The sequence below is a fragment of the Girardinichthys multiradiatus genome, chromosome Y (assembly GCF_021462225.1).
Source record: "Girardinichthys multiradiatus isolate DD_20200921_A chromosome Y, DD_fGirMul_XY1, whole genome shotgun sequence".
NCBI lineage: Eukaryota > Metazoa > Chordata > Actinopteri > Cyprinodontiformes > Goodeidae > Girardinichthys > Girardinichthys multiradiatus.
In genome coordinates, this window is record NC_061818.1 from 20,446,006 (window position 1) to 20,459,417 (window position 13,412).

Genomic DNA, 13,412 nt, shown 5'->3' on the forward strand with positions numbered 1-13,412 from the left:
AAACAACAGATCCTTCTGTCCGGAATAAAGTTAAAATCCATCTCTTTACATCAAGGCATGTTAGGCCATCAAATGGCTCATATAATTTCTCTTTATTTGTAAATTTAAAAAAATGAATGACTAAATTCAAACAAATGACTACAAGCATTTTACCCCTTTTCCACCTCTGGATCTATGAAATATTGGCCCATTCTTCTTTGGAAAATAGCTGAAGCTCAGTAAGGTTAAATGTACACATTTATTACAAACATGTTCAAGTTATATATCTGATTCTCAGTTGGATTTAAGTCTGGACTTTGACTGGTCCATTGTAATGCATGAATATGCTCTGATCTAAATCATTCCATTATAGCTCTGGCTGTATGATTAGGGTCATTGTCCTATTGGAAAATAATCCTCCACCTCAGTCTCAAGTCTTTTGCAGCCTTTAATATGTTTCTCTGTTCCCTGCTGAAGAAAAGAACCCCCACCACCACGTTTCAGCCAAGATGAGCAGTTATATATGTTTTATAACCTTACTGTTCTTCAAACATCATCAAAACGTTCTCCCTGACCTGACCTGTTGGTTTAGTTATGTTCTCTAAATGTTTGAGGGCATTTACAGGACAGCTGAATTCATACTGAAACTTTATCACGCACAGATGGACTCGAACAAGGGGACTTCTAAAGGCTGTTTGTTTCGTTTGAGTTTATTTAGGGTTATCAGAGTAAGGTAGGATAAATAAGGATGCATTCCACAATTTTTCACTTATTAAAGCTTTTAAAACATCTGTTTTAATTCCACTGCATAATTAAATGCAATTTTGTGTTGGTCTTTCACACAAAATCCCAATAAAATACCTTGTTTGTAGTATTAACAGGACAAAATGTGAAAGGGTCAAGAAGGGGTATAAAGACATTAACAAGGCACTGTTTTTGCAAAATTATGTTATCAAAATAAAGATTTTAGCTTTTTCTTTCTAGTTCCCTCATAATGTATATTATAAATAGGTTTAATGATATGTATGCTCTCTGAGAGTCTGATCGGAAACAATTCAGCAGCTAAAATTACTTTGACCTTATTGTGCAACTTATGTTGACTGTCAGCATGCTCAGCAGGATTAAACTGTCACCCATCTCTTACCTTGGTTCAGTGCTTAACATAACATCTAAATCATCCTAGCCACAAAGCAGCACAGCTAAACTTGAGTTTTCACTTCTTGACAGAAATCAGTTGTTTCAAATGACATTACTATGACTAATAGGTTTGTCTCCGAACAGAAAACTGTAAGATTGGACTATTTAATGGGTCAAGAGTGATTTATTCAAACACAAAAAAAGTACAGAGGCTATTGTATTAGCACCATGTTTTGATAAACAAAAACTCTCTTTATCTCTTTGAATTCTAATTGTCCCCAAGCTCATCTATTTACCTCCATATCTTCAACTTTATAGCTTGGGAAAAAGGAAATCAGAGAGTCTCCTGAGTCTGCTTTCAGTGAGATTCTTCCCATCAGTCTTCTCAATAAAAGCCTAAGTGTTCATATATCTTGCATAAAAGAAAATCCCTTATTCTTTTGCTCAGTTCCTGATAGGATGAAAAAATAAACTCTGTGCAGCTGGTGATAAAGTACCATTTTCAAACCCAATTCATAAATGAGAATACAATTGCACACAGCAGCCAATTCAGTTATAATCTTCAGAAGAGACAATCAGATTCTCAATTTCATGCTTATCAAATTTGTCAGCAGGTCAAACACTTAAAGCTGAAAAATACGTAGAGGGATGATGAAAACAGATATCAGATTACATTTTCACTTTGTTCATTACTGAAACATGACAGAAATGCCTAGCCATATCTGGTGTTTTTAATTTAGCACTATTAATAGATAAAATAATTTAAATTTAGCATTTTCATGTAGTAAAATCATTTAGAGATTTGATGAACAGATCGGTGAACATTTTCTGATGGATAATCACATATTAAAAGCAGTGACTAAAACATCAGTTTGATTGAAAGCCGTACAGAGAAAGAAAGCCACATCCTTTTGTCTTTGTCAAATTTCTTTTGGCACTTTTTAATCGCTGGCAGCTCCATCAGTTGGAATTTCTATTGGCATACTGAAGATTATTAAAATCAAATAAAATATCACTAATATAATAAGTCCTCAGCTAGCTGTGAGTTTTTTTTTTTATTTCTATGGAGGTTGAAAGTTTTTCCATGACTGCCATATAAAGTCCTACATGTCATTTATTGCACAAAAATACAGGAATAACTATCCTATTTAAGCCACAGATTTAATACTGCGGATTTGCTTTTGATATTAAAACTGCAAAAATGTCAAAGAACATTCAAAATTACAAGATGTATAGATAATTACATATTTAGCTTTAACACAAAGTTTAAATAAATTTCTTTGCAAGTTCTGCAGTGTGACCTTAGCAGTGGTTGTCTTTCTCTTTTCTATGGTCAAAATAATGATTATGTATGGCGATCCTTACCGGGACATTTCAAAGTGTTTTGTTTTTCAATAAGGTGATAAGTATAATGGTTATAATGACAATGTGCTTCATCTATTTAATTTAATTTAATTGAATAAATGTTATTAGAGGAGATTTAAGCACAAGATTGAAATGATCTTTTACATACATACATACATGATGTATGTATTCCATACTGATAAATGTCAATGACAATTTTTCTGTCTTTTCTTTTTTCAATTGTTGCATTAAGTTCTCATGTTGACAGACAGGTTCGGTTTACATTTCTTTTATTATACGGGGCTGGCTGTTTTCAGACCTGGGTATACCTAGTGAAATTTATCCAAAATAGTATACTTAATTACGGTTAATCTATTATTTCACAAAGGGGCAATTTTACAGTATATACACATAGCTCTAATCTGGGCTGGATAGCTTTTTTCCCTTAATAAATGAAATCATCATTTGAAAACAGTTTTTTGTTTTTGCTGGGGTTATTTGATAGTAAAATTAGTTTGATGATCTGAGTATGTACGTTTGACAAAAAAAAAAAAAAAAAAAAAAAACTAAACAAAACATTCTGAAGGAAAATGAATAATAAAAATACCTTTTCATGGGACTGTACATAAAATAATTCCTCGATGGTCAAATGCATATATTTTTCTGTTTGGTGCAAAACACTGATGAGCTGGATTTCAGACAATGACCCTTACCCTAAGACAAGCAAATAACCAAACCCAAACATGATTCCAATATGTAAAAGCACTAGAAGAAGAGAGGATGAAGGAAAAATAGAAACAAAAAGATTCTGTTGAGTGGGAGGGTCCGAAAGTTAAATATGGATCAAATTCTAATACAGCAGGTATAAGTGGAGGATTTGAAAAAACATGTCAGGACAGGCCCCCAAATCTTAGAAATGCCAAAGTTTCTTTTTGACAGCATGATTTGAGACATGGCAGGAAAAATACTCACTTATTGAGATAGATCCGTTTTTCTGTGAACTGGCCTGATCCGTGTTCTGGATCCTCATAGGGCTCGTTCTGCACCACCTCTACACCTTCCCCCCGCTCACTCTGTTCATGGCTGTGCTTGCTGATCATGTACAGCTGGCCGATACGGTACTGGAAGACAGAGCAAGGACATATGAGCAGAAAAGCTTGATGATAATTAGACATTTATGTTGGTCAATTCGAGCAGTCTGTGCTCTTACAGGAGCAAAAGAAGTCAATGTATCTAGATAATAAAACAAGATAAATGCAGCCACTGAAAAATAATAAAGTGAAAACACAATTTATACAGCTAGTGTTCTTTCCTGCAGCAGGTGGATTATCACCATTAAGAAACAAAGCTGGCTCTATTTGAGGCTGTCTGCACCATAGTAACAATCCAGACCAAACATAACAACAAAAACAGAAGTAACAACAGGTTTAGTGACTCTCTCCCTGGGCCTCCCTGTGATAAATCAGTCAGCACCACAATCTTTCACTCAGCACTGACTGACACACTTGGCTCTGTCACAATGTCATTTTGAGCTTCCTTCACAGGCTGGACTCGGTGTCACATGGCAAATATTTTCCATACATTCAGAAAACGGCAGGCGTTGGAGAAGGGATGCTCCATGACAGATTTCCAACTGCTTGTAGACCTATTTTTGTGCCTGGGAAACAGATAGAGCCCTGCAACTTATGTTGCTGTGCTGAAATGTTAAGGGGTCATCCAGGACTCAGCTGACACACACCAACCCTGTGTGCACCAACCAAGGATAGCTGTATTAAGCTAATGGAAAAAAAGAGGACAAGAACTCTGTCCATCCAGCTATAAAATCCCAGGCATGGACGACAGAGAAATATGATAGTGTAGTGGAATAGAGCAGAGCTAGTTTAAACTGGGCAACAAGCTCGAAGTATAACTTTTTGTTGCGCAATGCCAAATTTTTCCGTCTGTTGACCATGAGAGGAAACTAATGAGGTGTGACAAATTAATCCCAGCAGGAACGTTGATGCTGGTGTATCCGACTGCACAGCTGTTGGAGTCTGGCAGAAATATAACTGTGCCACAACAACGCTGTCACCAGTCAGGTGTAGTAGAGGAAGAAACTGATCACTGGTTGATCAATCAGGAATTTATTTAATCAAAAATAACATTAGTTGAAGCTCTACAAATATACATATGTGTTCAGTATATTATGAAGCAAAATAGTGAAGGAGTATATTGTCGTTTATAGATCGTGGGTGAGATAAAATAATAATACTAATAATATAATATAGCAATTTAAATTAGCCAAATAAACTATTGTGTAAAACAGGGGCACTGCTCTCAGTAAGGGGCAAGTTTCTCATTCTATTTGTTAATTTCAGCTCCTAAAATCACTGTTTACCACTATTTGATGATAATTTGTCAGCAGCCTATATGACATTATTTTTAAATTTGATCCTGAACATTAACTTATAAATTATACCAAAGGCAAATAAAAATGAATATAAAACATGTAAACGCAACATTCAGATGCTTCACATCATGAAGATTTCCACTTTAAATCCGAGCTATGCAAGTGAAAGCAGATCTTTGGAGCAAATCACAACAAACAGTCCAATCCTATTTCCTTCTATCACAAAACATCTTCTGCCATGAGAAGCGAATGCATTGTTTTGTCCGCTCTTTTTGATTTGCTATGATAGTGATGAATAGACAAGTTAAAAAACTGAGAGATACACTTCTTATGTGACGTCAGTTTAGAGTGTGGGTGCAAAGAGAGTACACATAAATCTCCACGCTGGATGGAAATTACAGAGGCAAAGTGCCCACTCGGGAGGACCACTAAGCAATCCCCTCATCATTCTGATGGCAAACCGGAGAGAATTAACATGAAGCACCATCCTCTTTCTGTTGCCTTTCATTAATTCAGGTTTGGGACATTTTGTATAAATGGTCCAGCTTTTGTGCCAGTCTCCCTACCTACCATTGTACTTTGGTCTGTTGTTTACCTGAAAGGTGCAGCTGATGAATGACAAGCTGTTTTCACTGTTGTCTTTGCAAATCTCTGTCTAATGACAAAATAGGAGAAGTGGCCATGGCTCAGGACAGAGTGGCCATGAATAATCGGTTATTATAATCTCTAACTCTCTCTCTGAAGACAGCATAGTCGTTGGGCAGGATCAAGGGCTGACATGACGGAAATATATGAGTTTTTTTTTTCAGTTTTAACTGCTCTTCTAGTCCTACATGTCACTAAACATATCTGCCTAATTTTTTTTATTTTAGTTTTCCTCCTCTCATTTATCTTCAAAATATTCACTGAACTCACCATGTTTGGTCTATTACAGCAGTTCAGAACCTTTTCTCCACTTCACTGCATAACTTTGAATTCATTAGTACTGTGGTAGGGAATTGTGCCAATTCTTACAGAGCTTCCCATTGCAAGTAAGTCAACTGAAGGACACTTTAAACAAATGAAACAAAGAAGAAGAAAGACGTTTCTTAAGAAAATCAAATAAAATCAAAATCATAAATTGACGTTTGTCATTCGTTTCCTTGTTTCCTGATGTCTTCTAACTGAAAAATTAATATACCAATATTTTAGCATGTTTAGTTTAGCTTCATGAATCTTTTTTGTTTTTATTTTGGCGCAACACTGGAAGAAAATCACAAGTTCAACAAAAAATTATTTGCAGACAGAATAAACAACACAAAATCCAAAAGAAAACTACAGAGAAGAAGTTGGTGATATTAAATAAAGCACTCAACATCTAGGCATCTTCAGCTGCGAAGGGAAGCAAAAAGATACCAAAAATCAGGAATCATGCTTATAAAACACTATGCATGCTTAGTGATTGTGGTTTATTATGCAAGTGTGTCACCAAGTGCATGTTTAAAAGAAAAAGATCAGCAGATCATGCAAAACCCCAAACTGTGTGTGTTTCTCTGTTTTTCTGGCTCCTTCTTCTAACACAGCAGCTGGTGGTGGAAACGTGCGTTAATCAAGAATATTGCTACTGTGAGAATACAACCAGAATCCTGGAGACTGCACACACATTTACAACAACAAACATGTGACAATGTCTGGAACAGTGATAAGATGTTATTAAAATTCATCCATGGACAGAAAAATGACAGTTCTAAGAACTCAGTGAGACAAATGAGTGAGCTTATATTGAGATATGCTTATATAGCCAATGTGCTTGATTCCATACTTTGTGTTTGCTAAAGAGTGAAATCTACACATGCAGTTAAACATACCATAGACAATTTATCTTTACAAGATAAGGTGTTTTCTGTTCATTCAGGTTTATTAGATCTCTTCTGTTTAGTTACATTTCTCTTTAGATCTGTTTTCCCTTGGTTTTGTTATCTAGTCTAGTCTCTTTGTTTATCTTCTGTTCAGTTCTTCATGTCCCATTATTTCCCTTGCTAATCAGGTTCAATTGTTCACTCCCTCTATCTCCCTGCAGCCCTTGTTCACACCTGTGTCATATAGCTCCTGATTAGCCAGTCTCCTTGCTCATTGGCTTACTCTTCTCTCCCCTCTGTACTTCAGCTCTTTGGTTTCAATTATTCACTGCTGGTTCCTTCTTTTAACATCCGTTTACACCTTGTTACCTGCCCTGTGTCTTTGCCCTGGTCTGGTCCTGAGTTCTTCCATGTCTGGATTTGTATGCTACTGCTTTCATTCAGTTTATGTTTTTTCACCTGCCTGAGTTTCTGACCTGGTCTTTTGCAAGTTTTTTAAGTTTATTTTTCACTAAACCTTTTTTATCATTTCAACCTTATTCTGCATTTGGGTCCTACCTCCAAAACTCAATATGACAGAATCATTGACTTCCTGTTTTGTCTTGGGAGTACAATGGGTGGACCGAGAGGCTGGTTTCTCTGAACCATTCTTAAGAACATTGGAAAGACCAGTATAAGATACATGTAGCTCTTCATAAGTTGGGAAATGGCTACAAAAAAAAAGCTACTCAGCTAACTACACTTGTATACATTTACAGCCCTGATAAAAAACAACTAGAACTACGTACTTTTTGTCACATGAGATTGAGCCTTTCAGCATCAAATACGCCAGAGAAATCTAAATATGTGGAAAAGCCCCTTAAGCCCACAGTCAAAAACGGTGGAGGATCTATAGTGCTGCGGGCTTGTGTCTCTTCCAATGTGCCTGAAAATCTGGAAAACTTGAAATAACAACAATCTGAACTCTACCAGTAAACTGAAAATGGGTCATCACTGGGTCGGCAGAATAATGATGCGGAACATACAACATGTCCAAACTGAGACAGAAATGATACAGCAGACATGAAATGAACTCTTTTCCAGTTAAGGTCACGTTAACATTCTTGAAGCATTAAAGCTTTTCAACCAACTAGCTCACTCTGGATGAAGTTTTGTGTGAAGATGAAATGAATCAGTTTACGTATAGAACATGCAAACGTTTCACAGGTGCTTTATTGGTTTGATGTGTCTATTCTTGCGTTTCAATAGGTGTACTGCCCTTTAAGGTATTGCAGTAGTCATAGGAAAACATGGAGTGTCAAGAGTTTCCTGCAGAGCCTTGATTTACAAAGGTAAGAATTATAGCAAAATATGGTCATTAAATGTATGTGTATACATTATGTGTTGGTGAAATCCATCCATCATGTCTTATTTCGTGTCTGCATATGATGGCTGAGTTAATCTCATACTAGATGGTGCATACTGATAATCACAGAGCTTCTGAGCCACAGAGACAGATTTATTATTGCTGGCTGAGGCTGATGCTGATGCTAATCTTTCACATGGAAGCCATATGCCAACAAAAATACATTCTGTATCTTAAATAAAAATCACTCCAAGAGCAGCAGTATGAGTTAGCTAGACTAACACCAAACTGCACATCAATCTGCATGGGCAAAGCAACAAAAAAGGATATGGAAAACAATGTTTTTCCCAGATGTTGCACAGAAACACACACATACCACAGCTACATGTCATGTCAAATGGCAATCTCAATTTCTTTTCAAGACAACTGGCATTGTTCATCACCAGCAGAACTCCATTAAAGAAGCCTCTGGCAGAGCCAAACAAGATCTGTCTCTGCTGCAAGCATTTTATTCTGAGCAGGAGTTCCTCATTAAGAAAACATGAACAACTAGGAACCAACCCACAAACTCCTCCTACACATTTTGTCCGAATGAAGATAGAGTAAATACATTTGTCCAGCTGATATGATGTGCATCTCTTTGAGGGAGTACAGCTAGATCCATCAAGAAAACAATTGAATTCAATTCAAAAACACTTTATTAATCACAAAGGGGAATTAAATGTTGTTGTAACTCATACAATATTAGTGAATTCTAATAAACAATATGGATGATAACTGAACAGTTCAATATCAGGGCTGCAGAGACGACACTTCGTTGTGGACAAGCACTGCTAATCCACCTTCTTGAGTAGTCAGATGGTCTGATATGAAACAAAATAAGCATATTTGCAACCTATCTTCTTTTTCTTTACATGAAAATGTCTATACATACACATACATGAACATACTGCTGCTTTAATCCTTATTTTTACTTCCTCAAAAGTTTATATATATATATATACTAATTGTGAAACTGAACTCAAATTCCTTATTTTTGCACACAATCTTGGCCAATAAAGCTGATTCTGAATGCTTTTGTCGCTCCTCTTCAAATCTCTATCCATTGATTATACTGGTCCTTCTCAAAATATTAGCATATTGTGATAAAGTTCATTATTTTCCATAATGTCATGATGAAAATTTAACATTCATATATTTTAGATTCATTGCACACTAACTGAAATATTTCAGGTCTTTTATTGTCTTAATACGGATGATTTTGGCATACAGCTCATGAAAACCCAAAATTACTATCTCACAAAATTAGCATATCATTAAAAGGGTCTCTAAACGAGCTATGAACCTAATCATCTGAATCAACGAGTTAACTCTAAACACCTGCAAAAGATTCCTGAGGCCTTTAAAACTCCCAGCCTGGTTCATCACTCAAAACCCCAATCATGGGTAAGACTGCCGACCTGACTGCTGTCCAGAAGGCCACTATTGACATCCTCAAGCAAGAGGGTAAGACACAGAAAGACATTTCTGTACGAATAGGCTGTTCCCAGAGTGCTGTATCAAGGCACCTCAGTGGGAAGTCTGTGGGAAGGAAAAAGTGTGGCAGAAAACGCTGCACAACGAGAAGAGGTGACCGGACCCTGAGGAAGATTGTGGAGAAGGGCCAATTCCAGACCTTGGGGGACCTGCGGAAGCAGTGGACTGAGTCTGGAGTAGAAACATCCAGAGCCACCGTGCACAGGTGTGTGCAGGAAATGGGCTACAGGTGCCGCATTCCCCAGACCTGGGCTACAGAGAAGCAGCACTGGACTGTTGCTCAGTGGTCCAAAGTACTTTTTTTGGATGAAAGCAAATTCTGCATGTCATTCAGAAATCAAGGTGCCAGAGTCTGGAGGAAGACTGGGGAGAAGGAAATGCCAAAATGCCAGAAGTCCAGTGTCAAGTACCCACAGTCAGTGATGGTCTGGGGTGCCGTGTCAGCTGCTGGTGTTGGTCCACTGTGTTTTATCAAGGGCAGGGTCAATGCAGCTAGCTATCAGGAGATTTTGGAGCACTTCATGCTTCCATCTGCTGAAAAGCTTTATGGAGATGAAGATTTAATTTTTCAGCACGACCTGGCACCTGCTCACAGTGCCAAAACCACTGGTAAATGGTTTACTGACCATGGTATCACTGTGCTCAATTGGCCTGCCAACTCTCCTGACCTGAACCCCATAGAGAATCTGTGGAATATTGTGAAGAGAACGTTGAGAGACTCAAGACCCAACACTCTGGATGAGCTAAAGGCCGCTATCGAAGCATCCTGGGCCTCCATAAGACCTCAGCAGTGCCACAGGCCGATTGCCTCCATGCCACGCCGCATTGAAGCAGTCATTTCTGCCAAAGGATTCCCAACCAAGTATTGAGTGCATAACTGTACATGATTATTTGAAGGTTGACGTTTTTTGTATTAAAAACACTTTTCTTTTATTGGTCGGATGAAATATGCTAATTTTGTGAGATAGGAATTTTGGGTTTTCATGAGCTGTATGCTAAAATCATCCGTATTAAGGCAATAAAAGACCTGAAATATTTCAGTTAGTGTGCAATGAATTTAAAATATATGAATCATAAATTTTCATCACGACATTATGGAAAATAATGAACTTTATCACAATATGCTAATATTTTGAGAAGGACCTGTATTACTGGATTGGGCATCGCCTTATAGCTGCTATAGACAGATGTACACACGCAGGCGCCATTGCAATGCATGAAGTCATGTCAACAAAATCATCCTGCTGTCAATTGATTTTTAACAGCTCAAGCTGCATAGTTGTGATTATCATGTCACAGTTTCCTGGTTTCTGGCTTTCATGCTGGAATTTCTGAAAACAGATATATAAGAAGAGGGTTCATGTGACTTCTGTCACCTAGGCCCAGAGGCGGACTGGCCATCGGAAAGATAAAAATGAAAAAGCATGAGCAGGTGTAAGTTAATGTTTGCTCGTCAGGGAGAAGGTAAGACATAAACACTAATGGCGAAGAGTGAAAACACCAGCATAGCCTATTCAGCACAACTAGCTTAATGTTAGTTAGTTCCACTTTGAGGAACCTAAAGGGGCTAAAAAAAACTTAATACAACAAATTTTAGGTTTTTATAAAAGATATTGCAAATTGTAGATTACGGTTAACAAACAAAATCTGAAAAACAAATTTCATAAACTCCTCATTAATTACTGTACATGAATATTGAAATACTTGTATTATATTATTTAATTTAACCTTTATTTATCCAGGTAAAATCTTTTGTACAACTTTTTACAGCATACCTGTGTTCATCGCTTATTGTTTCTAGAATTTTCTGTAAATTACATTCCATGTCAATTATATCTCAATTACATTCAAGTCAAACTGTCAAAGCAATATGTTATTCTACTCATAGAACTTTATTGGCCTTTAAAAAGAACCAGTTTGGTGTATTTCTAACGGTCTTGACACAATGTATAGCAATGGCGCATGTGTGCATGCGGTTGTCACGTGATATACAATCTAGTAATGTATATCAATGTCTCGATCTACTTGCATGGCCCGAAAGGCCAACAGAGAGATGTTGGAGCTGGGGATATGGTCCTGTAGCCATGTCTCAGTGAAACACATAAAACTTCATTCCCTATTGTCATGATATGACATCCTTGGACTTGGTTTGTGTTTTGTGTTAACTTTTGTTTAGTTCTGTTTCCCTGTGTTGTTAATCAGTTCCACCTGTCCCCTCTGCCTCCCTGCCAGCTTGTCACACCTGTTCTTAGTTCCTGTGATTACCTGCCTTTGTTTTCTCGTTGTATATTAGTTGGTCTGTGTTCTTTGTTCCCCGCTGGTTCCTCCGTCACTATTCCTCGTTCACTTCCCCTGTTTATGTTCAGTTTTGCTACATTAGAGAACTATGTACACATGTAAGTTTTTGGCTCAACTCATGTTTGTACTTGTTGGATTATGTTACGTTTTGGAGACCTTTAATTAAAGAGAAGTCTTCCTCTCATCATGCGGCTGCCAAGCTCTTATCTGCACTTTGGCCCGATCCAAACCAAGAACGTGATACCTATAGTCAGGCTGGGTTCTTGTTAGCGCTTAGAGTTGATCCAAAATGTCTGCCAAAGATCTTACATTGCTTAATATGATTGATAAAACAGCATGGACTTCCTTCTTCTTTCTCTCCTCTTTGCTCCTGCTCTATTTGGTTTTGTTTGAGCTTTCTAGATGTTGAGCTGCTCCTGGTTGTAAAAAAGACACCTTGTTGCTATGATTACACATCATAACAAATGTCCAACATCAGCAAAAAAACAATCAGCCGCAGAACATCAAAAACCAGACAGAATAATCGTCTGAAAAAAAGCAGTTTGTTTTTTACAGAGAAAAAGAGAATAAATCTGAATGAAAGTAACAAAGGTACTCCAACATGCGGACACCTAGAATTGCTATTGAAACTTTGCTATTTGCACAGTTACAGAGACATATTTTTAAAAAGTAAATGTAACAACAACATGCATGCATCTTATTACTTTACATAGACCTTGGAACCAAAGGCACAGCTAGATACAATGTGAATAGTTTTTAAATGACTAAAGTATTCCTGTTTTAATTGATTCAGAATAGAAAACATCCTGACCTCAGGATTCACCTCAATTTAAAACCATTTAATAGATATAATGTGTGATGGGAAGCCTGCAGAGCTCATTAAGTTAGATTCTGCTCTGTGGCAGATGCTGCTACTTCTCAAGCAGCAGTCACACAAACTGCTTACATGGACTCTCTTATTATCCTACATTAAATCCTAGTTAAACAGGAAGTTGACATTGAAAAACTAATGATATTTTCATGAGGAAATTTAAGTCCCAGTTGGTCACACTTCAACAAGTTTCTCACAATGTGTGACAGGAACATTTACACTCAGATACAGTTAATTAACTGCTCAACTGCGGCAAGGCTTCCTCGCTTTGCAAAAGCACCACTGAACTTCTGAAAATGCTTTTTTCCCCATAATGGATAAAGTACAAGAGAACAGTCACATAACACACACATCACTCTGCTGTGTCAGCAGAAACGTGGGAACGCTGCTGAGAGTAACCGCCCCATACTGACTGTATTTTACTCCAAGCTTGCTGAACCAGCATAAAGCCAAGGTGAGTCTTAATTCCCTGTGAAGTTTTGATAAATTCACTTGCCGCAGAAGGTGACCAGGGGACAGTAACAGGATGCAGAGGATGACGGCTGATGCAAGGCAGCAATATGGTACAGTAGCTCAACACAAATGGATTATGTGCAATACAGGTCAACTAGCTGACTTTTGCTATGTTCGCAGCTTCACTCAAGAGCACTTGTTAGAATCGTTTGGGACACTATT

General features: G+C 37.4%; 1 protein-coding gene across 1 annotated transcript in view; it reads right to left on the reverse strand.

Moving 5' to 3' along the window:
• Positions 1–13,412, reverse strand: part of LOC124864216 (cytoplasmic phosphatidylinositol transfer protein 1-like) — a 90,788-nt gene that overhangs the window by 16,796 nt on the left and 60,580 nt on the right. The window contains exon 2 of the mRNA XM_047358902.1: positions 3,433–3,581. Within this exon, the coding sequence (XP_047214858.1) occupies positions 3,433–3,581 (149 nt within the window). The remainder of the gene's footprint in view (positions 1–3,432; positions 3,582–13,412) is intronic.